This window comes from Fusarium falciforme, chromosome 5, assembly GCF_026873545.1.
Source record: "Fusarium falciforme chromosome 5, complete sequence".
Classification (NCBI taxonomy): domain Eukaryota; kingdom Fungi; phylum Ascomycota; class Sordariomycetes; order Hypocreales; family Nectriaceae; genus Fusarium; species Fusarium falciforme.
In genome coordinates, this window is record NC_070548.1 from 3,334,860 (window position 1) to 3,360,002 (window position 25,143).

The following is a 25,143-nucleotide window of genomic DNA, read 5'->3' on the forward strand; positions in this document are numbered from 1 at the left end:
AGTTGTTTGTTGGTGATCGCGACGGGCAGCGGCAGTTGCCTGGCAAGAATGGCAGTTGCCCCCTCTCAACATTTCACGTGAAATTTTTGGACAAAGAAGACTGGAACTCCTCACAATGAATTGTAAGCTTCCATCCTTCAATCATTCGTCTTGATCCTTCGCTGACCTGCTGCACCGCTCCAACGCCAAGCGCCTTGACATGAACTGGACTGAAGGGTCTCTCGCCCGTCACTCCCGCCGTAAAGGATGGGATAAGGATGCTGCCCGCCAGAAGGAATACTTTGCCAAGGCCCGAGCCAGGAAACAAGAGGCTGCTTCTGGGAAGAATACGCCCAGAGTTCCATTCGTCCCTGACTACATCCCACGCGAGCCGCCGGCTGGCAATTCCTCCAGCTCCTCCACTCATCGGAAGAAAGACAAGTCACCCCGAAAGCGATTGATACAAAGCCAAAATGATGCGAATGAGAGAGCCATTCCTTCCAGGGGTCACTCACAGCCAGGCCAGCGGACCTCGGGTTCGCTCCTTGACCCAACCACATGGGCCAATCAACACCGAACTGACGTCGATATTGACGCCAAAAGACGAAAACTCCTCCAGGAAACTGATTGGAGTCGTATCCGTCTTCAGAAGCCCCTTGGGCCCATCTACCCGCAGCAAAGGGCACCCGTTGCTCACTTCACCTCTAGAGGAAATCGCCACTTGCCAGGCAACCAAGCCAATACCCTGCTGCAAATACCTCGACTTGATAGCCGCTTGAATGAGAGACCGCCGACACATCGACCAAGAAATAGTATGCAAATCAGAATCGGGGACCAGGACCTTCGCTGGAGCACGGAGAGCAACTCGGTCCGAAGTTCTGTTTCACGGCGCGGACCACTTGGGGAATTGGGGGCATGGCACTCTACACCACCCAGATCAATAATATCACGCTCGCCCTTTGAATCACGCCCAAGTGTGAGTCGCCTGTCTGAACCTTCAGAGCATCTCGGAACCGACCCCAGGCCGCAGCCTCCATCCTCAGACCTTGCGACCGCCATTGGACGTTCTCTAGAGGGGCGACGAAAGAGGCAACCAAAGGCTCTGCGCGATCGCAGCATCGTCGTGACATCTTCACCACCTGTTATACATCACCCTCAACCCACTCGAGACGGACACCCGTTCGACATACACTCTCTCGAAGTTCAAGACAACGACAGTGTCGCCGCCCGAGTTGGCTCAACCGGTCCGTCCTCGAGTCACCCCCTGTCCGATGATATTCAATGGAACGCATGGCTGAACGAAACTCCTGAACCTGAATCACGAGGCTATTCTTCGGTATATAACGGACCAGGCTCATTTCCTCGCAATACTCGGGCCTGGGGTGATTCAGACGATCGATCGCAGACTCATGACACCATCTATCACGGGGTGGCACGACGAGGCAATAGTAGGAAAAGCGATGAGCTTTCGCTACTATCAAGCTCGCGTCGGTCTTTTCAGCTTTCTTCTGATGTCCCAAGCGAAAACACGCATGCGACCATGGTAGACCTCGAGTCGCCCAAGCAGACCCGTTGCTCGAGAGTCGAAGAAGAGGCATGGGCTGCCTTTGTCAGGGGTCCTAATCAAAGCCATGAATTGGGCAAGCCATATTCGACACCGGGAAGTAAACCGATCCCCACAATACGGGAGAATCAACGAAAGGCCTCGAACACCCAAGACCTGATGGAACTGTTGGTTGCGAAGGAAGGGAGACAAGAACCAGGTTATGAACACAGAGAAACAACACCGCAAGAGGATGATGATGAGATTTGGAAGAAGTTCATCTTCGACGACTACGCCGAAATTAATCGCAGAGCACGGGAAGAGATCCATGAAAAGACCAAATGTGACCTAGGGTTGAAGAAGGCAATTCCCCCGAGTTATGTTTTGGAGCCGGCTTCAGGGGCCAAGAACGACCAGATGCGCAAGACCCCGACGGCTGTCACAGAGCCGTTTTCAACACCTTGCCTGGACTTGAATTGGAATATACTCGAACCTTCACGCAGTGCGTTACAACCATCCCCAGCGCCAAAGACAGGAATGGGCCCCCTGATGTCACAGCCCCCAAACACAACTGTTGAGTCGAATCCAGCACCCAACTTAGACTTGGAAACTAGTATGCTAGAGCTCTCTGAAGCATATGAGCTTGACTTGAGCCCTCACATACCTGAGTTTCCGGACAGCATCGTGGACTTGCCTTCAGCACCAAAGCCCGACTCGAGTATGCAGATGGCAGAGGTCTCAACTGATGCAATAGAGCCACCATTGACACCTGGAGAAGGGCAATCAGGCACGTGTACAACACACATTACCACCGAGGAGCCCCCCGAAATACTGTCTTGCACAGATGAAGGTATGCAGGCTCCATCAGATACCGTCGCGGAAACGAATACGGTGGATGCCGACTCGGCGGCTGCCCAGCCAGGTTCGCCTCAACCGGTGCAGCCAGAGTTCAAGTTTCATCACCCGAACCTTTTTGTTGGACGTCTGGCCAGTAATAGCCCGGCCAATATGCCGTGCGCACCCTCGACTGCAGCGACAAAGATGGGCAGGCGACCAAGAGTCAGGGGTCGCAGGGAGCAGGGAAGGCCGGACTTTCGTACGATGCCGGACTATGATGGAGATCCGATTGAGGAGTGCTGCGAGGGCTAGGCGAAGACCGAGTGACGGAGATGGGGATGGGGACATGCAATGGGGCTGGGTGCTTGCTGCATGGGGCATGAGGTCACGAGTTGTTTGTGCAGTGCGCGATATTGTGTAGCGCAGACTGGGGAAGCCTTCATGGTGGCACTGACATCAAGTCTGGGGAAAGCATTTGCAGGGAATACGGTGTCACGGGAGACAAAGGGAAGGATATCAGGGATCTACTTGTCTCTTTTCTCGTTACACACCCAGCGAAGGGTATGAATATGCCATGATGACCAAATACCACACCGTAAAAGTCGAGAGGGAAACAGAATGTCAAATAATTGTGCCATTGTTGGGTCCTGTAGGTGTAATCTGGAAGCCCCACACAAGAAATACTACATACACCAGAATGAATACACACGAGATGCGCGCCGCGCAACGCAACACGCCCCCGGCAAACAAATCCGAAACCCAATAACATAAACAAGAAAAAACTCCCGCCGTCTATATAGTTAGTGTCGTAATATCTTTCCCTCTAAAGTAGTGCGGGTATCTCATATCTCATCTCATCCGTAGACGTCACAGCATCATGTCACTGCCAATAACAACACCTCTTATCTCGTTGCCTTGAGTGAGCTGAACCCCAGCCCAGATCAGGTCTCAGTAAGCTTGTCCAGAAAAGGAAAGTCGATAGAAGAATGGAAGGAATGGAAGAACTGATGGTGCACACCACAGCCACGCTTGACATTCCCCGCAGCAGGGCCCCGCTTCTAGAACAATTCTCTCAAGTCAGCCTCATGGGCTGGGATCCTAGTCTATCCTGGTGGAGACGGGGATCTGCAGCGCATGGGTGGGCGTTTTCGAGAGGTCCGGGGAGGATCCCTTGCTGCGTCCTGCAAAGGTGGTGTGGGCGACCAAGGACTGAAGGAATGCGAAGCCAAGAGAAAGTATGCCGAGTAGGCAGACGTTCAACATGTAAACGAAAAGACCAAAAACGCCTTGATGCCCGAAGCCGTTCATGGTGGTGTGCCGGTCTTGGTGATGTACAAGGGTTCCTGCAGCCTCATTGCCAAGCTGCGAGGCGGCATCGAGAGCTGGGCTGGGTAAAAGTGCACATGCCGGCACATCCCGCCGTACCGATGACAGTATCGATGTGAAGCGAGCCTGTCGAAGCTGCAGAACTGTGCTGCGCAAGGCGCAATCATAATTCCAACCAGGTGCGAGACTTTGTGGTGTCTTGTGGTTGGTTTGGTTGCGTGAGCAAGGCTGAGTCTCTGCTCACCCTCTTCAAGATCGGCTGCGGCGCTTCTCCTTGCGCTTGGGCTCGCAAGACCCCTTGCACTTGGGGCATTCAAAGTCGTCCTTGGAGATGTAGACGCGGATGAGGCATCGCGGGCATCGCCACCAGTTGTTGGCATAGTATCGATCCTCGAGCCACTCTTCGTTGACGACAACGCCGCGCTTCTGGATATCCTCACGATGGTACTCGCGCAAGTGGTCGCGGAAGTGATCACGACGACGGAAAGGCTCGCTGGCGCGGGTGCATCGTGGGTAGTCGCAAAAGTGCGCCTCCTTGGTCGAATCGGGATTGTGAGTGTTCCTGTAGTGGCGCTGAAGATCGGCAGTGCGCTTGAAGGGCTTAGCATTGCAGCCAGCGTAAAGGCATATAGCAGGAGCGTCTTGACCGGAGGGACTGCAGCGAGTTAGCTCAAGTAACAAGAGAAAGCAGTGGATAAGGGACAGGCATACCCATCACCCCGAGGAACAATGGTGTCCTCAGAACCTGCAGAGTAGGCCGAGGAATAAGAATCCTGATAGGTAGAGTCTTGTAGGTAGGCAGGGCCTTGTTGATATGCAGGATCCTGTTGTTGAGCAGAGTAGTTGACCGCCGACGGGTCGTTGTAATAGTAACCACTCGGCATGGGAGACTCAGGGACGGTTGAGGCGGTAGAACTACCCCCAGAGCTGGCGCCCCGTGCAAGAGGGTAGGAGTAACTGTCGTATTGATACGCAGATGGCGACGTTGCCTGGTCTTGGGAAGCCGAGGCGTCGTACCAGTAGTTGCTCTGCTGGTCGTAGTAGCTCATTGTGGCGGCGATGAAGGTGGCAGTAGGTCTTGAAGAAACAACTGATCTGTTGCAAGTATAGAGGAGCTATAACTTGGCTCCGTCAACGTGGGTATTCGAGGCACGGGTGCTTGAAAGGTCGAGCAAGCAGCTTGTGAATGACAAGAGTAAGAGATGGTGGCATGCAAGAGGCCACGAGTAGGTTATTGTCTTGGTGGTAAATCCCCAAACGAAGATGTAGGGCTTTCTGCATGGAAGTCGATGCTGTTGATGTGATGGTGATGGTGATGAGTGAGTTGAAAGTGAGGGCGGCCAGGCTGGTTATATGCTTGAGAGTCTGGTGTCTAAAGAAGGGGGGGTCTGTTTGGACGGGTAGGCTAAGTAACAAGGCCGGCAGGGTGAGGCTCAAATCGCACATTACTTAGTGAGGCGGAAGGTGAAGAGTCATGTCATACACAAAGGGAAAAGGCAACATGACCCTGAAACTGAAAGAGAACTATATGGTGCCGATTCTGGTAGCTCTTGGCTGCAAGACCAAAGGGGTATCATTAGGCTTCTAGAATACTATATGGGATCAAGAACCTGGCTCGTGGAGGTAGTTATCGGGGGTGCAGCAGGCCCAGCCACAGCCAACGCTTGATCTGATGGGCCCTGGATGGGACATGGCTGACATGGACAAGACGAAACAAGGTCGACCACTAGAAGCCAAGACAACAAGGGTGGCAGTGATAGAGTGAATCGAGGGGGAAGAAGAAGCAGGGGTCTGAGGCGAAGCATCTGGCACTAACTGGCTCGTGATCCAAGTTAACACTTGTCGGTTGGACGGGCACTAGAGGTAGGTATGAAAGAGCCAAAGCAGATGATGACAAAAGGGCGTCAAGACACAAACGTGGAAACCGAGTTGAGAGGCGCTTGCCGGGCTTGGATAGCGAGGCCGGTGTCCCGAAGAGGAAAAGATGGTGAGGTGGTGATGCACAACTTTGAAGCTAGGAAGAGGGTTCCTGGAGAACGAAGCTGCTTGCTTGCATGAGAAGGATCAACGGGGCCGGCCGCCTTGTACAGAGTACAAAGCAGAGAGCCGGGTCGACCGGGGTCTGCGCGGTGCAAGGTACAAGTGGGCGTACACTGGCGATGAGAGCATGCTTTGCACCAACAAGACTCAAGGGCTCGACAAGAGAGCACGGGGTCAGGATCAGCACCAACCTAGCCACTAGAGTTATCTTGGCCCTCGCGTTGTGGCAGCACAAATGTGCCCGAGCATTTGAACAGGGTGTAAGTAGCGCCCGGGCCAATGGCATTGGCAGCGAGGCAACAAAAGTGAAAGCTTAGAGGGGAGAGCCCGGCGGTCGAGGGAGAGCTGGTCCGAGTTGTCAGTGACGTTACCGGCTGGGCGGGTGCCATGAGGCAATGACATGGCCACGATGGGGCTGACGGAATTGATCGATAGGGCGATTGACGTTGGCCGTTGATGGCACGGGTAAAGACATGGCGGCGGGAGTGGATGCGGGTGTGGCAGACGGCGATTGGGGAGGCTGTTTTGGTTTGTGCATTCGGTAGGTAATCCACTCGTCGCGAGATAGAGATTACATAGTGGCAGTGCGCGACCAGCAAAATCTCGGTCGCTTCCAAAGGCAAAGCCAGTTTCAAGAGCCTGGGCGTTTTCAGGGCCACCTACAGAGGGGTGTGTCGCTGGCGTCTTGGGCGTGGCCCGCAGCTGTGAAAATGAGGTGTGCTTGCGCCGCACAGAACGACCAGGGGCCGGCGCCGGCTGGTATGCAATTGTATGTAGGAGGATGCAGGGGAGATGTTGAACGTCGAAGGACAACATCTGTAGCTGGAGCTGTCACCTTGGATCTGCGTCGGTGGGGAAAGGACGATGATTGTCGCAGGTCGCAGCGGGAACGGGGCCGTCTCTGCGACCTCGTCAAGGACTGAATTGATGAGCACTCGGTAACGGGAGGAATTAATTCAATCGTCGTTGCTAGGGGATCCATCTCGTCCCATCCGCCCCATCGCGGGTCAAGGACATGGGGTCTTTCAGACCCATCAAGACTGGGCCTTGACATAAGGACACGGTACTCGGTGGTATCAAACATGCCGTAGGGCCGTCGAATCAGGTTGAAAGGGGATATCGAAATCATTTTTTTTTTGGTTGCATGGCTGAGGCAGAATAACGAGGCAGAAGGGAGAGTCCTACAGGTAGGACCTTCTGAGGCTCCCTACCTACCTACTCCCTGGGCTTGCCCGGGTTAGTCATCGCACTGCTCTTTGGCAATGACGAGGAAAGAACAAACCAACTCGACATTGGCCAACTGGCAACCACAGGCTTTCCGAATATCCCTTCTCTCTTTGAGCATTTCCCATCCGTCTGTTCCCATCATCGTCATGCCCATCATGCACTTTCATGCGGTGGCCTAGATGCTTTGCATTAACACCCGTCGCGCGACTTGGCCATCTCTGCAGTACAAAGTCATCCATCAACAACAAGTGGACCCAATAGACAGCCCGCCTTACTAGGAGGATGTGGCACACGGGACATGACATTACACGGCCAGCAACCGCCCATAGCGCACAAGCAAAGCAAAGCACAAGCACAAGGCTCAATCAACGCCATGGGGATGAAGCTTTGGTGGGCGCACAGAACTTACTGTACCCCTGTTGATAGCTCAACGACCAATCGAATGGCACACCTTCTGCATGGATTCTTGTCTACCTCTGCTGCCTGGCCCAGAGAAAGACTTGGTGGAGTTGCGATTGATTGAGCTGTGGCTCTGGTCAGTCGATCCAGGTACCTGAAGATGCTCAAATACAGTACCTACCTGACTGGCACATCATCGCCAACAACAATAAGCGACAATCACCTCAAGCGGATCAAGAGCACAGACAATGGACGGGCACAGACGATGCATCGCCATACCGCCAACTCCCACGCCCCCGTCTCCCCACACTCTCGGTCACTCATCTGGCTGACCTACAGCACCTTACACGGCTGGTGTAATTGCCTCTGCATCACATACGTTGCTGAGCGCCGCATGTAAGTCAATCCGGGACGTCCCTCAGCCATTTTGCTTTTGCGAGAACACAGAAGGTAGGGCAGGCAGCCCACCAGAACGCCCTCGGCGATCAACAGCCAGCAACACCAAGCAGAGCAACCACCCATGGACGCCTTGTCTCGTCTGCCTGACCTACCGGGTTCATCTCCGGCTCCTGCAAGTCAACACAGGAAAACTCTCCGACAAGACCGTTGTCGGCGTCTAGCCTCTGGTTCGTCGATTTGGACTGCTTGCCGAGGTGCCGTTCGTTCCATGGAGCTTGGGGCGTGTTAGTGAGGCTGACTGAGGCAGTGACAGCAAACAGACGCAAGTTATCGGCTTTGGGATGGTTCGCTTTCTACCCAAGTCAATGGTTCGCCCGCTGCCTCGACGATTAGAGGCTCCACTGCAATTGCTTCCCGCAGGCTTCGCCCTCTTGGTTCCGTGACCATTCGCTTGCTGCCCTCTGCCCAACGAGCTTGCCAAGAACCCTCGCGGGGAAGCTCTGGGTCCATGCCGCGAGGTTGACAGGCGACCTTCGCTAATCAGGATCCCCCCTTTCTCGTGTTCAAGGGTCTTGCTCCCGCGACGGTCTGTCTGGACAAGGACCCCGGGCAGATAAGGAAGCATTCTGGAAACCTTCTTGTTCCGTTTCTGTCTTCGTTCCGTTTCACTCCCCGGCCATATTCCGCGGTCAAGACCGAAGGAGCTAGGGGAGACATCGTTCTGCGTTTGTTCGCTGTTCCGAGCTCTCGTGGATGATGCATCACCAGGTAGTGGCAGTACTGCGCCGCAGTCCCAAGTCACTCCGCGGAAAGGGATCCGCCCCTCCGAGAAGGACGGCGACAATGACAAGGTGAGACGAATTCTAACGATAGCATTGCCTCATTAGCCCTCGGCCGGCCGACGATTCGATTGGCTTGTTGAGGATTGAATGGATGACGATGCCACAAAAGAAGGCAACCAGAGGCGCTCATGCATGGGAGCCTCTCTTGTCCCGCCAGCCCTGGTTTCAACCAGACAGCTTGCACTTTGCCATGGCCCAAAGCAGAGCGTTAGGTTCGAGTTCACAACTGCCATGGATCAAGTCATACACTTGTCAGTCAGGGTTGAACAGAAAAGATTAAGGGAGGAATCGAGACCACAAACGCAACTGCAGTTGCCTCAGTTGAGACACCAAGGTTTTGTTCAGCTCGATTTCTTTTCTTTTCGGAAGGGACTGCACATTTTTGCCATCAGATGACTCTGCATTGCCGCCTCGCTGATGGTATCGTATCGACATGATCGCAGCAATGTTTGGTTGTTGACCGAATCCCTGGCTGATGACTGGCGATGGCCAGCACATGGGAGAAGAAAAAGAAATCCAATTGCACAAGTTCAATTCCATCTTTCAACCTCGTCTCATCCCTAGATATATCATGCAAAGATATGCTCCTAATTCCCCATTCTGTCCTTTGGGCAGCAATGCATCTCACACCGTTCATGCACTTCTACACTTCGGTCCATGAGCGCTTCACCGTGACCGAGACTGAGGACGTGCCACGTCGACACACACGCACAGCGAGATGGGCGTTGGGCTGAGATCTCACCAAGGCGCAACACATGTGGACAAGATGGCTTTGCACATGCCGGCGCACTGGCGAAACGGGCCTCGGGCCTCGCAACCGAATCTGGGGCTGTCCTATGGTCCATATCAACCACACCATTAAGCCGTCTGACAAACTGCTCTCTGCGAAACAGTTCTCGACGAGGCGAGAGCCTGCCGCAAGAGCCTAGCTGGAAAGCAAGCCACGCATGCATCACACCATACACTTCAACTTGAGGCATACATACACATGGCCAGCGGGACAACCCACACGTGTGAAGACTCGTTTCTCAGGGCTGCGTCGCCCGACACTCGAAAGGTTCCATATTCATATCTCAAACACTGAGGTTGCTAACGCCCCATGTAGCCATTTCGCACATTTACCTGTCCCAGAAAAAGCACAACAAGCGGCTGTAAAGCGAGGACAAGGGAAGAGGAAAAAAGATGAGGCTACCCCATGATACCGTCCCTTTTCCCGCCCTTGTGCTCCCCATGAAACCCGCCGAGGGAGGCTCAAAAACCCATTGTACAGTCAGCCATATCCCGTTCCGTTCCATATCCATCTCTCTCGCGCAACCAGAATTACCTGCGGAACAAGCCCTGTCCCGCTTGGTCAAGGAAAGTGAGGCATTAGACCTCGTCCTCGAGAAACTTGTAGGCAAACTTGAAGTCCGCTTTTCGTCGGTTCATCCTGCCATGTTGTTAGCACGCCTCACAATAAGGGGCCACTGGGGTTTCACATACCAAGTGCTCTCGTAGTCAAAGAATCGATACGTGCCCTGCTCAAAGTCCTCGGTAATGTTCTTGGGCTCCTCATGTCGCTGAAACCATGTTTGATACTGCTTGTGGAACCGCCAGCTCTGGTCCTTCAAAGCCTTGGCTGCCAGATATTGTTGAGGAGAGCCTTGCTTGTAGTAGAAGACGTAGAACAGAGTGTCAGGGTCGATCTTGGAGTACAACCGCGGGTCCTCGAAGATAGCGAGGGGCTCGCGGGGGAAACCAGACACTGTAGGAGGCACCGGGACGTCGGGCCGGTATGACCGTGGCACATCGGCGTCCTGGACATCTGGGCAGGTTCCTTGACTAGAGGTCATGATGCGCAGCGTTGAGGGTGCCGAAGGGGGTGCCGGACGCTTCCTGGAAGTCTCATACGTGTCGACGAGGTCCTGCAGCGATGAGGGCAGGTGGTAGATGCACTCCTCCTCGGCCTCCTCGATTCGCTTGACACCATTGGAAGCACCGTTTGTTTGGGGAGCTAGACGATGGTCAGTTGAGGGCTTGTACGGGAGATTCGTGTACGTACGCTTTGGCGACTCGGTGGCTTCGGGGACGGCGGGCTGCTTGCCAGCGGCCTTGGATCGCTTGGACGGCTTCACGGGGACGGGGACAGGTACGGGCTCGGGCTCCGCGGCGGTGATGGCAGGTGTGGACTGTTTGGACTCGGCTTGTTGAGACGCGGGCTGGATCAGAGATGTTGCGGGAGAGTTTGTCGCGCTTGTTCGGGACTGCGGCAGCGGTGATATACTCGACGACGCGGCGCCGGGGGGCGGAGGTAACGGGGCAATGCCCACGTTGTTCTTGTCGCTCGCGGCCGCCGCCGCAGCTGCTGATGCGTACTTGAGGCCCTCCCCGGCCGGCCGTGTAGGTACTGATGCTGGTTTCATCGGTGCGCCGCCTGCGCTGCCGTTGCTGATTGTTGTTAGAGGAGCATGGAGGGTAGCGAGAGCAGGTAACGGCGACTTTGTCTGGGAGGATGTCCTCCGCGCTGAGTCGGCCTCCTTCTGCGCCTTCCTCGACAACAGCTTGGGGGGCTCGATGTCAGCTGCCAGATCCTCCTGCACGGATTGGGTGTCGAGGGACGAGTTCTTCTCGTTGTCCAGGCCCATGCCGTAGGTGCCTTCCTCGTCCTCAAGGTCCAGCTCCTCGTACATCTCCTCGTCCTCGATAAAATCCTCGTTCATGCCGTCCGACACGTAATACCGGATGCTCTCCTCAAGATCGTTGACCTGTTCGGGTTCGACGCCGCCGTTCTCGAGGGACCTGCGGATCAGCTCAAGCTTCCCTTGATGCCACTTGTGTCGTTCGATGACACGCTCGACCTCGGCGATGCGCTCAGCCTTGGCGCTGTTGTTCTTGCCCTTCTTCATGGTGGCTTGTATCGACTCGCCCTCGGCCTCGAGAGTCTCGATCTGCTGCTCTAGATCGTCGACCATGCTACTTAGGAATTCGCTCGCCTCAACCTTGGCCTGTTCTTTGGGGTCGAGCTTGGCGGCGGCTGATAGGCCCTCCTTGGAGTATGCCTTGGTCTTCATGGCCTTTTCCACTGCCTTGAACTTTTCCATTTGCTAACCCGACCGGTCAATAAGGTGTTCTTGTTCTTCTCGGCCTCTGTCAGTAGCAGGCAAGGGGACCAACCGTCTCGATCAGCTTCCGGTGCTCCAGCAGCGGAGCCTTGTCCTTGATGTCGTTGCTAGCGGCCCATGTTTTGATCTGGTCCCTCAGCCGCTGGAGCTTCTTGATCTCGCGCTTGAGGTTGTCCTCTAGTTTGTCCTTTTGGGCGGGGTTATTCGACTGCTCAATCTTCTCGTAGATGGCACTGAATTCGGTGACTCCCTCGGCCACCTTCTTGAAGCACTTGTCGACTTCTTGTTGCAACTTTCTCGCCGCCATTGTGATGGGAGCGATGGAGCCTCGCGGGGGCGCACACGGGGTTCAATCGATGGGGTCGTCGTCGGTGTCGGGGGGAGGGTTTGGTGATGGTTCGTTCTTTGTTCGCCTCGTCTCGTCCGGCTGTGGGGGATGTTGAGGGCGGGCGGCTCAAGGGCGGAATGGCGCGTCGCGTGGCCGATCCAAGGGTGGAGTGGATGGTGCGCGGCGCAGGAATGCGGTGATGGACCTCGTGAGGCCAATTCGGGGGTCGTGGGGGATGAAATGCGTCGAGAGAAGCGGTTCTGCTCGACTTTGCTACGTTGATTGAGGTGGGAAATAGAGTAATGAGGCCAAACAGCCGCAGGCGCGCGATTGGCTGACGTACCGCGGGTCACCTGGGGCGGGGCGCGGTTAGATGCCGAAACCTGTTTGGGTGGCGATTCAGGCTCTCGGGATGCGTTTGCGGCAGTGCGAGAGACGCGACGCTTCCGTGATGCAGTGTTAACTTGTGATACAGGGTTAAGTTGTGGAATTATTGGGTTTCAGGGCGTGCGTTGCGGTGCGGTTAAGGGATTCGCTATCGTGGGATACCTGAGGTACTGCTGGATGACGTGGGGTACACGAGGCTGCCGCTTGGCGTCGCTAGTACTAGGCGCATCTCACATGACACGGATTCACAGAAGCTATTGGAAGACGAGAGACGGCATGCAATGTATCTATCCTCTGTAGACTATCTTGTATCGGACAGGAGTTGACGAAACATTTCGTGTTTGATAAGAGATAATTCAATTTCAGGTATTTCAATATCACAACCGTTTTTGCCCTTGCAGTTGCCGGTGACTCATTTCCGGTTTCATCAGCGTTGTCCGCTTGTCGATGCCAAGACTGCTACTGCTACTGGCTACTGTTATAGAGCTCGGAAGGGTTCCCGATCTTGGTTAAAAATTGCCCGAGTCGACAACTCAGCTCAAACATCTCGAAACGGTCAAGAATTCGGTTACATATCCAAGTATGAAGGGTACGTGCAGACAAGACCCCCCGTCTCGACTGCAGCGCGGCAGTCGACAGAGGTGAAACGGCTGAGGGGCTCACACATGACACTCGAGCAGTCATCCTGCAGCGCGTGCTGTCGGCGTCCGTGACGGTGGACAAGGAGATGATCTCGTCCATCGGCAAGGGAGTCCTCGCCTTTGCCGCCGTGGCCCCCGGGGACACGGAGAAGGAGGCCGACCTGATGGCGGCCAAGGTGCTCCGGATGAAGCTCTGGGACGACGACGAGGGAGGCAAGGTACTTACTTGAGTGTAGGAAGGGAACATGAACATGATCTGACAACCGAGAGCAGTGGAAGCGCAGCGTAGCTGACATTGAGGGCGAGGTCCTGTGTGGTAGGTTCAGCCCAACCCTCCCATCCCATCCCTCCTAGCAAGCCACGGTCGAAAGAGACGAGCTGATGCTGGGATGCAGTGTCGCAGTTTACGCTGCTGGCCAGCACCAAGAAGGGCGCCAAGCCCGATTTTCATGGCGCGGCCAACCCGGAGGAGGCGCGGCGGCTCTATCACTACTTCGTGCAAAAGGTGCGAGCCGGGTACCAGGAGGAGAGGGTCAAGGACGGGCAGTTCCAGGCCATGATGGAGGTGGCTCTCGTCAATGACGGACCAGTGAGCCTATTTCTTTTCTTTTTTTGCGTGTGAGGCTTTGTTTCGGCTGACGACGAGCAGGTTACTCTAGAGCTGAAGAACGGCGCCAAGACCGATTAAGAGACAACGAGGCTGAGTCGATTGTTTTTTTTTCTTCCTTGTCTAGAGGATTATATAGAGAGATGACGGGAAAGTTGTTCATTAGGCTATAGAAGTATAGAGGAGGCTTGCTGGGGGGAAAAGTGTATGTGTGTTCCGGCCGCAAATCTTTAATTAGAGGAATTTTGTTTTAGATGGGCTAGCACCAACAATCACAGACAAGCTTGCGTTACACAAGAAAAAAAAAAGAAGGTGAAATTTAACATCCAGCCTGCTTGCTGCAACTTGATGCAATCATTCATTACCCGGAGGGACCGGCCTTTGGAAAAAGGTATGGGACGGCTCAGATTCTCTCTGCTGTTTATCAAAATGGCAAGACAAAAAGACAGACATCACCAACAAACAACATGGGCTAAAGACAAACGATTGGCCGATATGTAATCAGGATCTGCATCTCGCGTCGCACGCAAGCAGAGCCTTTTGCTTCTTTTTCCTTCCTCTTTTCCCTTGCGTCCCCCCTCCCCTTCGGAGAGCCGGCCTTGTTGCCGCCTCAGAAAAGGTTGGCTCGCAAACGGCACAGGGTAGCATTATTGTCTCAGACCTGAACAGAAAAAAAAAAAGAGGGCACACAGGTTCACCACTGGACGACTCTCATCAGACTCAGGACCAGGGTTCTCTAGACTGACAGCCCGGGGCCCAGGGGCCAGCGAATCAGGGGTCTCGGAGATGTGTGCTGGTTTACTTGCTTGCATCTTCCTGCCCGCTCCGACCCAACGCTGGAGCAAGTAAGTAAGCCCTGTTGCGTGGGTGGTATTGCGTGCCGTTGCAGGCGCATCGGTAGCCCTATCCCCTGTCCAGTTGCTGACGGGGGTCCATGGTTAGGGAGTTCCACCCGGGAGCGGCACGGGTTGGGCGGGTGTGAATACCCTCCCGTGGGAGAGACTGTGAGAGTGAGAGAGATGGCTTTTGGGACTGCGTATGAGAGGGAATGAATGTGTCTTGGCTGCAGTGATACCCTTGGTTGTCTGAAACATCTTACAGTTTGTCTCTCTGCCTCAAAAAGAAATCCAATTGTTCTCCATTTATGCCAAGACTGGTGCAACAAACGAGTCGATACTGATTCACCATGTTGCATTTCTGGGCTTGATACGGAGTATTTGATCCCTCGATAGTAGCTGTATAGCCTTGTCTGACCGGGTACCCCCATCTCCCCCTGGTCTATCAATCAATGCTTTGTTGTCTCTTTTCTCTCTCTCTCTTTCTCTTCAAGTTGCCGTTGATGCTTGCTTGCTTGCTTGCTTGCTTACATCGATGAGGCTTTTCCTTTCAAAGGAGCTGAATCGTTTGCCCTTGTAATTTGGGGCCTCTCTCTTCTCTGCCTCGTCTCATATCACCCGGCTGAGCTGGCTGTTGGCCTCTTTTCTCTTTTCTCTGCCAGACAAGAGAGAGGAAAAAGAAACGACAAGCAAGACCGCAATACCCCGCATTGCCCCGAGGCTGATGTTCTCGACTTGGTCCGAATCTATTTCGGAACCACTTTGCTTGCTGGATAACACAGGGCGGCCAGGCTCTTGCTTCTGCCCACTAATAACCAACTACAAGTACAAGTACCACACAGCTCTCTGCCTTTGTCTCTCGGTTATTCTCATCCTCTCGAGACTCAACTCAAACCTGTGTCAGAGAAACAACAACAACCCACTCGACTTTACCCACTTATAAGCGCACGATCTTGGGCTCACTTGCATCGCGACTTTTCCGGAAGTGGAAAGGAAGCTCCCCTCTTCTGTTGCCTTCTCTCCGATTCTGCCTCTGCCCCAACCTTGAACGACTCGGACATCTAATAATAACTACCTACACTCTTCCCCCACCTTGAACCTCACTCTGACATCTACACTCTCTTTCTCTCTCTACTCTCCCCCGCCCGCTCTCCCTCCGTCTACTACAAGCTCATCATGGCGTCCGAAGGCGATTCCCCCGCGCGACCCCGCGTCTTCTTCGACATCTCCCTCGGCGGCAAGCCCGTCGGCCGCATCACCATGGAGCTGTACGCCGACCTCGTCCCCAAGACGGCCGAGAACTTCCGCGCCCTGTGCACCGGCGAGAAGGGCATCGGCAAGTCGGGCAAGCCCCTCCACTACAAGGGCTCCATCTTCCACCGCGTCATCAAGCAGTTCATGATCCAGGGTGGTGACTTTACTGCTGGTGATGGCACCGGCGGCGAGTCCATCTACGGCAACAAGTTTGACGACGAGGCCTTTCCCAAGAAGCACGAGCGCCCGTTCCTCCTATCCATGGCCAACGCTGGGCCGAGTATGTTTCAATGATACCCCGCGATTTCTCACTCTCACGTACTGACCCCTCCATAGACACCAACGGCTCCCAATTCTTCATCACCACTGTCCCCACCCCCCACCTTGACGGCAAGCACGTCGTCTTTGGCGAGGTCCTTAACGGAAAGTCCATCGTCCGCCAGATCGAGAACCTCACCACCCAGTCGGGCGACCGCCCCGCCAAGGAGGCCCTGATTGCCGACTGTGGTGAGCTTAAGGGTGACGCCGCCCTCGCCGCCGACGTCAAGCAGCCCGACGCCCTCGGCGACCCCTACGAGGACTTCCCTGAGGATTGCACCGATACCCTCGATGCTCCCGCCGTCCTCAAGATCGCCGCTGCCTGCAAGGACTACGGCAACACCGCCTTCAAGTCCGGCAACTACTCCCTCGGCCTCGACAAGTACCAGAAGGGCCTGCGCTACATCAACGAGGAGCCCGAGCTCGACGGCCAGCCCGACTCGCTCAAGGCTGAGCTTGAGGCTCTCCGCTTCTCCCTCAACAACAACTCGGCTCTGCTCAACATTAAGCTTGAGGCTTGGGACGACGCTGTCCGCGCCGCCTCGTCTGCCCTCGACGTCCGTGGTGTCAAGGACGCTGATCGCGCCAAGGCTTTCTACCGCCGAGGCTTCTCCTACATTCGTCTCAAGGACGAGGAGGCTGCCCTGCGCGACCTGACCCAGGCCAACGAGCTTGCCCCCAACGACAGCGCCATCACCAGGGAGCTCAACGCCGTCCGGACCAAGGCCGCTGCTCGTGCTGCGAAGGAGAAGGCCGCCTACAAGAAGTTCTTTACCTAAACACTCGAGATTTTTGCAAAGACGAAGAAAAAGATATAGAAGGCGCCTCCGTTGCCGAGGGAGGGGGGGAAAACAAGCATTAAAATCGGCGATGTTTTGAGAGACATGGCATGGAAGGGGGGGGAGGAAATCCATCTTTTTTCAAGTTAACAGCACCTTGTCAGGGACAGCGGGCAGGAGTCGGCGCCGAATGAGATACCATCCAATTACAATAAACCACATTCAAAGACTCGTTTTATGTGCTATATCGAGTTGTGAAGTCGTTGCTTCCAGGCTTGTCCATGTGCATGTTGATATATATCCATCCCCTAACAAGCACAACTTGGGAACAACTCTTGGGCATCACAATAGACATGCTCCGTGTCTGTTCTTTTTTGTCTATGGACCGAGGTACACCAAATAACCCTCCCCAAGTTTCCCATCCCAACCAAGTCTTTCTTCGACTACCTAATTCCATGCAAAACCTCCCATCTCTTCTATTCAACCTTTGCGCGAGAAAACTGCACCGAAACAACAAAGTGGTATTTCCCCTGCCTCACCAAGCCACCCGTGGCAAACATAAAAAAAGTGTGGACAACATTGCTCTCGTTTCACCTCATGCACCCTTTTGCTTTGCCCCTGGATTATGATTCCAAGGGTGATATCAGGGTGACGCACGAGGTGAAAAAGGGGGTCAATGTTCCAACCATACAAATGAAAGATAAAAAACGCCTCGCATGCGAGTAAATCCATGTTTGCCAGCCTCCCCGTATCCCCACACCCCAATGCTCGTGTTGTTGATATAGGAAAAAAAAAGTTGTGGAAGGGGGTATGAGACAAGGAAAAAGGGGGGGGAATTGTGTGCGTGTGGTATAAAAATGGTCCTTTCTTCTTTCTTCATCATCAAGTCGTGAGGCTGTAGAGAGAACTAGCTCTTCATCATGCTGTTGTAGTGCAAACTGTCATGTCATATCCTTCACTTGTTGTACCGTGGCTCCTTGGACTCGGGGCTTTCTCCGCGGCCGCCGATGCGCATGATGCCGCTGAGAATGGTACGTCCCATACGTCCGTTCTTGGCCTTGAGCGTGCTGCTGGCGCTCGCGCTCGCATGTCGCAGACCACCAGGCTTGCGGTGCTCCCAACCCTCTCGGTGGTGCCGGCGGTGTTCCTTGCTGCGTCGACGACTACGTGTCGCCGTGTTGTTGCTGTTGTCGTCAGCAACCTCGCTGCCAGAGCTGCCTGGAGTAGGCTCGTAGACGTCATTCCAGGCTGTGGATGAGCCACCATACGAGATGGAGAGCGACTCAATCAGCGATGCCTGTTCCATGGACTCGGTCAGGTCGTCTGTGGCTGCGTATGAGGCGCTTTCGTGAGCGCGCTCCGTCTCGACCTTGGCCAAGCAAGCATCGGCACGTTCCTGCAGAGCAAAGCAGACGTCATTGAAGGCGAGGAGTTCGTTATCCACCTCGTCCTTCTTGCCGTCAATTGGGTTTGCGTCCACCCAAAGTTTGACCAGGCCAGCCAGGTTCCTCGTGTCGTCAATCAGGTACGGAAGGCTCGGGAAGCCCTCCTTGGAGGTGGGACTGAGTCGGCCAAGGATGGTAACGGGCGTGCTGTAACCTGCGGGAACAATGATTGCGTTGCGGTCTGCAGGGATGCTGCACACCTGATCGATAAAGTCGCGGACAGCTTGTCGCTGTACGTTCAAGAACCGATTCATTGGCTCCATCCACTCCTCTCGCTTGCCAAAAGTCGACAGGTTCGCTAGCTTCTGCAGGGCCTTCGCAATGAGAGTGAACGTTCGCTGCGCTTGAGGCCGAGGGTGATCACGTAGAAGATTGAACAGCTTTGGTGACAGAATCGCCGGGCAGATGAACCGTAGGAACAGGAATCCAGACACCGAAGTATACGTGACGGTACGGAGAAAGTCACCGTAGCGATCCTCAGCAACAGCGCGGATATACTTGAGAACATGTCGTAGCTCAGGGGGAAGCCGGTTGGCCGAGTTTGCGATGCATTTCCATACTTCAGTCGTATAGTGGATCAGCAGAGTCCAGTGTTGATCAAGGTCCCCCTCATGGGGGGTCTTGCTGGGATCCACCTCGCAGTTCGGATTGATCTCGTTAATCTCAAAGAGCTTCTCTTGTAGGATGTCTTCCAAATACTCCTTGCCCAGGCGTCGCATGTGAAACTCGAGAGATTGCGTGAGCAGCGAATTGCCTCGGAAAAGAAGGTTGGCCTCCCCAGCCAGAGACTTGCTCATATCTCGTACAATGAGCTCCCGATCGGTTCCCGAGTCGATAGAGTCGTTTGACTTGAGCCGGCTGCTGAATCGATACTTCTTCATCGAAGCCTGATTTCCAATGCCATCGATTTCGTCTTCTACCAGTGCCATCAGCCACTCGCTAGCAGATCCTGAAACCTGAAAGATGTTAAGGAATAGCTCCGATAGTCGTCGCAGTTGTCCTGGTAGAGCTGCAGAAACCTGGTTCGTCAAGCCTGCAGGGAAGCGGTGAAGTATGTCCGACAGGGGCTGGTATTCTTTCGACAAGAGTACGACGTGTTCGTCATGTGTCACTCTGATCAGCATTTGTCCAACCGACTGGTGCTTCTCGTCGTAGATGTGAAGCCATTGCTCGGTATCCTTGCCGCGCTCCAGCTGCTCAAGTGAAATGTCAACAGCGCCAACCACAAACTCCTGTAAGTTTCGAGTTCTGGGCAGTCCCACAGAAGCTTGGAGGAGATTGCTCGAGCTGTCGAGGTTGCCCTCCACCCTCTTCAGCACAACAGATAGTAACGGTGTCGTTGGGGGCAGATCGGTAAACTCGCACTCCTCACGCCAAAACGGATTCTTGGTACCCGTCTTGGTCGTGGTTCTCGCTCGAACTTCACCATCCAGTATAACTTCGGCTAGGTAATTGCCGACCAGGGGATCCGGCTCCGGGCGTCCCGGCCTTTCTGGTATGGGTGTTTCAAACCCACTCGGCTTGGCCTTGATCTTGGCTTCTGTAACCCTGACGCTGATCGTCTTCTCGAGTCGGAACACCTCGCCCTCGTACTCTGATTCTAGATCGTCCAGCTCCAATATTTGGGAGGCGTTGGGGTCATCGAGCTTGTAGATATCCGGCACCGCATATGCTCTCAGGAGACAGAGCCAGACCTCGAAGTGAACTCTGCTATCGAGAGCCAGGTAGACTGGCCGGAAGATGGAGAGATGTGTGGATGTAGATGCGTAGATGGGGAAGATGGCAACGCAGTATTCCTCATCAAGCACTGTTCGGTCGAGCTGCTGGACGGCACACCGTGAGAGTTGTGAGAGGTCGATAATGGACAGAACAGTAACGTCATTCTCCGTCAGCAACTTGAATTCTCCATTATCCTGGAGAATGCATGAAACTCTTCTCCACGAGGTAGTCGGTGAGCGGAGATCCCTAGTCGAAGGCCGCTTAACGATTGCCCGGGGTGAAACGGCGAGGCCCTTGTCCCACAGCATAACCTTTCCAACCTTGATGATGTTCGTGGGCCTGTGCTTTTCTTGTGACCAGCCATGTCTCCGGAGCTCCGGTCTCATCGGCGATACTTGGCTGGCTGGTTTACCGTTGGTGAGCTTCACGCCGGTTGGGCGTAGCTGTTGCCAGCAGAGCAAGGCTGCCAGCCATAGATCAAACTCTTCCGTCACCAAAGGGCATATTAGAATTTCCACCGGAGGTTGGAGACACACCAGCTCCAGACACTCCTTGGTCAACTCGGGATAATCCACGGGGAGGACCCTGCAACCGCGCAGATCAGATACCAGAGGGATATGGAACGGGCCGTTCTGGCCCGAGTCAAACATGAGACATCCTTTTTCCTCCTCGATATAAGCCACGCCGCTGTGCCATGGTCCTCCCGTCTCACCCTGGTACTCGATTTCACCGCGCATCCGGCCACATAGTGTTCTCATTAAGAGGAGAACCTTGTTTGCGTCGTCGGTGGCGATGGGTAGCGGTAGCGAATCGACTGTCGGCGGAGGCGAGATAAGAGGAGATGTGGGACGAGACGATTGCCGCTTCATAAGTCTTCGGCTATTTTTCTTGTCCTTGGCGGCTGCTATCGATTCCCGCACGGAGATAGCAGAATGGTGCAGTGAGTCCAGCGAGCCGGACTGCAGCTTTGGTTCGTCTGTGGGATGTAATGATCCCGAGGAGCTTACGCTACCAACGCGATGTCGCTCTGAGGTAGGAGGTACGCTCCTCTGGGCTAACATGGAGGTGTCCATGGTGCGCGTCCTAGGCCGCAAGCTCCCGCTCGTGTGTCGTAGATGCCGTGGGGGACTGGATTCGCTGCTTTCATACGATTCACTAAAGACATCATTGAATATCATGCCCTGTCGCCTCGAAGGGCCTGAGGGAATGGTCCGCGGCGAGCTCTGCTGCGATGTGGCTCCGCGGGAGGACTGCTGAGAGTCCCCAGAGACGCTGAGGGTCGGTGGCTCGACGGGGTCGGGGGTGACTGCACGGATGGTGCCGGCGGCGTTGATGAGGGTAGATCGAAAGGCGGACCTCAGGTTGGAGGCGCTGGAGCGCTCCATCTTGGGGTCGCGCGGGGGGTTGAGCTCGGAGCTCGAGGTCTGATTCCAGGTCAGAGAGTCGCTAGAGGCGCCAGGTCGTAAGTGGGCTTGTCCGTCCATATCCAGCGGTGGCAAGCCTATGCCATTGCCGATCCACATCTGCATGCGCACGCTCGTCCCGCATTGAAGACCTGAGGAGGAGGGAGGAGAAGTCGGAGGAGGCGGCGACGACGATGGTGGGCTGGACGTGGATGTGGATATGGATGGTGCTTGTCCCTCGGGTCGGATTCTATTGCGGATGGCGTATTGGTGAGGTTGTATTCGCTATCGCGCGGGGTCTGACGGGTCTCGGTGGTCGGCTATCGATGTCGCAGCGGCAGAAAAAAAAAAAAAAAAAAGAAGTGTAAATTATCGCAGCTGTCGTCGTTGCCGGGTTGTTGAGAAAGAGATCCAAATGGCACAATCACCGGTTGCGGGGAGGAGGGCTTAGTCTCGGCAGAGAATGGCGAGCTGAGGGGAACGCGCGGGACCGGCAGCTGAGCATGCTCATCTGCACTGCACGACGGACGGACAGGACGGGACGGGTTATGAGAGTGATGTGATGGATGGATGGCAAGTTCCGAGACCAGACCAGATCAGATGGGACGAACAAGAATACGCGTGCGCGCTCAGATAAAATGACCGTCGTCAGGTGGTTTTAAGAGGGATCGAAAATGTGCGGTGAGTGGCCTCGACTTGTATGATACAGCACAGCACAGCACAGCACAGCACTGGACTGGACTGGGACTGGGGGACGACGGGGAGGAGGGGGGAAAGCTGTAGAAATTACTACACCCCGAGGCCAGGCCCGATGGATGGATCAAATTGAATCCAATGTGAGCGAACGACGGGAGTTGAGGTCCGTGAGCGTGGGTTTGGTTCGGTTTTTGACCCGTAGGCAGAATAGTCTAGGTAACCCAGGTCGCCACACACGCACTTTCAGTAGCTTCAGTCGAGGTACGTTTCAGCGCCAGTTGAAAGGCCAGACGGAGCCCATGGATGATGGAGCAGAGCAAACCCACAATCAAGCAAGCACAGGCTCAAGCGCAGGCACCGGGTTTCCAGCCACCCCCGGACGGGACGGGACAGAGCTCGACTCTTGTAGTAGTAGTAGATGCTTGGGTAGTGAGTGAACAATGCCCTTGTTAGGCTTGTTGCCCAGCCGAAGCCAACTGCCGGATTGAGCAAGATTCGATGTGATGATGTTTACAATAATTCCAAGAAGCAAAAAGAAGCAAGAAAGGAAAAGAAGAGAAGAAGTAAAAAAGAAAAAAGCCAGAATCTCTCGTCGACTTGCTTATTCCGTCTTGGCCTGGCTTCGAGAAGCGGGGGAACACAGCGAATGACGGATTTCCCTGCCGATCACACAAGGGACTCCAATGGAACGCCATGCAGCCCTCTTTGGCTTTTTCTAGCAGCCTAGACCTGCTCTGCCCAGAAACTTTTTTTCTCTTGTTTCTCCAGAAACCCTTTCCTGCTACGGAGTATTGTTCCACGCTTGGAGGGGGGAAAAGAGGCGAGCGAGGGTGACCCCGAGACACCAAGGCGGGCCGTAGCGAGATGCTTGTCTAATTATCTAGTGGTTGTTTTATTAAATAATCGGCGAGTCGCAGCAGAAACACAGACCGGACAGACACCACACCAAGAAAGGATCGCTAGCACCAGCGACGACGTTATCGTCAAAATTGACCGGGGATAAGAACCCGGAGCAGTGGAGGGGGAGGAGGCACGCACCAAGAAGAAGCCCTGGTCCCAGTTCCCAGTGGGGAGGTGGAGCTTGGAGATGGAGCACTCTTGTTCCATCCCCTTGTTCGGGATGGAATTGGACGAGGTTCCTCTGTGACTACAATCACCTTGCCTAGGCATTTCACTCTCTTGCATTGACTCGGCGGAGCTTCCGCTCTCATGGATCACATCAGCAGTCAACCTCTGAGGCCGCCGGATCGAGCCCTGAGACGTCGTCTAGAGGCAAAAGTATAGAATGTTCCGTCAGCCCTTCTTGTTTCTGCCATTCGTTCTTGTGCTACCCTACCACCTCAGACACCGCCCCTCCGGGTACTCTAGCCACTCACCTCTCGCCAAAGCACCCTTCCCTTGGACGAGGTTTCATCCCATGTCGCCTGTAAGCCCAGTTTGTTTCTCAAGAGAGGAGCCCACGGCATCCGCCGCCAGTGGGGGATGCTACCGTCTTTCGTCACGGAGCAGGGATCCTCGGATGGTTTCTTCCCCTCCAGCAAATGGCACTCAATGCGTGAAAGATGGGTCGAAAGAATAATCAGGAATGGCCTATGATAGAATCTACAAGACAGTGCACGTCTTATTGTGGCAGAGGCTTTTACCCCCCCTGGCCCCAACTCACGAGGCAGGCCGTCTCTCGTGCTTGGACGAAATCCCAGCACGGCCACGGGGGCCACCGGGAACAAGGGACCAAAGCCCATCACCATCCACGACCAGGCCAGGGATCCAATCTCAACGTTCACTAGCCTCCAGCGGGATGAGGAGGGTCGACTCGACCCGCGTTACATGGTGATTAGCCCTGACAAGAGCTCTAGAAACAGGGCAAAAAAGAACGCTCGGACGTTGAAGAATGAGGAAAAGAAAGAAGAGGAGAGAAAAAGAAAATAATACTCCAGACGGGGCAGGATGTGATTCTTCCCCGATTCACGCAGGAACAAATGCGACTGGTCCGTTTATGATATCGTGCCTTTTCTTGACTTGCTTGCTTCTGTATCTCACACTCAGGCTTGAGCAGCCGCTAGCGCAAGCCGGGCAGGGCAGGGCCTTTTTCTTTTGTAACATCGGCTCTTTGCTCCGTCTTTTGTCAGTGGTCAGCAAGGAAAGTCAACCCGGTCTCTTGACTAGCACCGGCTTTGACGGCCGATTGATTTCCCAAGATAATATCACCGGGCGCGATATGCGCTTCTTGTGCGGGCAAAAAAGAAAGCAGTTGTCGGGCCTACCCTTTACAGCCCAATGATGGCCTCGGCATTACTCTCTCCTGGCTAGTGGTAATAGCTGGGTGGCCTCAAAAGCCACGAACCTGACCGTTTCCTACGGGATCGTCAGCCTCAACTCCAGCTCTCACTCACATTATCTCCTCCTCTCGTGACCAGCGTGCCCAATGTAGCCTGACCCTACCGAGTACATACATGTTCCAAAAGCAATGACGATAATCTCCTGAAGATCTTACAACAGACAAGAGCACAGTGTCTAAATCACCTCGATCAACCCCTGAAGAAGATCCAACAAAGCCACGCGACAAGAAAAGACACAAAGCTGTTGGCTCTGTCCCGTCCCGCCAGCATGGAACGCTCCCACGTGTCGCATCTTGAAAAAAAAAAAAAAAAAAAGGGCCTCAAATCTTGCTTTGAGGGATCTCACCTGTCAGGGGTTCCCCTTTTGCTGCGTTTGCTTTTTTAATACAGAAAAAAATGTTACTGCAGCAATGCAGAGCTACATTTACGCAAGAGCGCATCTTCCCGCTCAGATCCTTATTTTCCTTTTTCTTGTTACGGTTCTTTTCGTCCGGTTTTTTTCTTGGAGGCCACCCCCCTTGATCAACCTAACCGTGTGATATTCCAGCACCGAGACAAGCCAGGGGGGATTAAACTCTTCCTGTTGCAAGGAACATAGAACCAACAAGGGCGATGAACCAATTACTGGGGGTTCCTAAACATAGATTTTCCTTTCCCGCCAAGCCCACCTTGTCCCAGAAAACAAGAGAGCGGGCGGG

At 54.5% G+C, this 25,143-nt stretch overlaps 5 protein-coding genes across 5 annotated transcripts; 2 read left to right on the forward strand and 3 right to left on the reverse strand.

The window, feature by feature from the left end:
• Nucleotides 1-3,934: 3,934 nt before the first annotated feature.
• On the reverse strand, nucleotides 3,935-4,734 carry NCS54_00725400 (Hypothetical protein; the record flags this gene model as incomplete). Its single annotated transcript, XM_053152685.1, has 2 exons — nucleotides 3,935-4,340; nucleotides 4,397-4,734. The coding sequence occupies 2 exons, from the start codon at nucleotides 4,732-4,734 to the stop codon at nucleotides 3,935-3,937; spliced, it is 744 nt and encodes a 247-aa protein (XP_053008660.1).
• A 5,226-nt stretch (nucleotides 4,735-9,960) lies between these two features.
• On the reverse strand, nucleotides 9,961-12,000 carry NCS54_00725500 (Hypothetical protein; the record flags this gene model as incomplete). Its single annotated transcript, XM_053152686.1, has 4 exons — nucleotides 9,961-10,021; nucleotides 10,075-10,585; nucleotides 10,634-11,675; nucleotides 11,746-12,000. 4 exons carry the CDS (start codon nucleotides 11,998-12,000, stop codon nucleotides 9,961-9,963), a joined length of 1,869 nt encoding a protein of 622 aa, XP_053008661.1.
• Nucleotides 12,001-12,990: 990 nt separating this feature from the next.
• NCS54_00725600 (D-aminoacyl-tRNA deacylase) lies at nucleotides 12,991-13,737 on the forward strand (the record flags this gene model as incomplete). The annotated part of the gene is made up of 5 exons (XM_053152687.1): nucleotides 12,991-12,997; nucleotides 13,089-13,267; nucleotides 13,323-13,365; nucleotides 13,445-13,638; nucleotides 13,699-13,737. 5 exons carry the CDS (start codon nucleotides 12,991-12,993, stop codon nucleotides 13,735-13,737), a joined length of 462 nt encoding a protein of 153 aa, XP_053008662.1.
• Nucleotides 13,738-15,668: 1,931 nt separating this feature from the next.
• Nucleotides 15,669-16,843, forward strand: NCS54_00725700 (Peptidyl-prolyl cis-trans isomerase D; the record flags this gene model as incomplete). The annotated part of the gene is made up of 2 exons (XM_053152688.1): nucleotides 15,669-16,026; nucleotides 16,083-16,843. The coding sequence occupies 2 exons, from the start codon at nucleotides 15,669-15,671 to the stop codon at nucleotides 16,841-16,843; spliced, it is 1,119 nt and encodes a 372-aa protein (XP_053008663.1).
• Nucleotides 16,844-17,798: 955 nt separating this feature from the next.
• On the reverse strand, nucleotides 17,799-21,536 carry NCS54_00725800 (Hypothetical protein; the record flags this gene model as incomplete). The annotated part of the gene is made up of 1 exon (XM_053152689.1): nucleotides 17,799-21,536. One exon carries the CDS (start codon nucleotides 21,534-21,536, stop codon nucleotides 17,799-17,801), a length of 3,738 nt encoding a protein of 1,245 aa, XP_053008664.1.
• Between the last annotated feature and the right edge of the window lie 3,607 nt (nucleotides 21,537-25,143).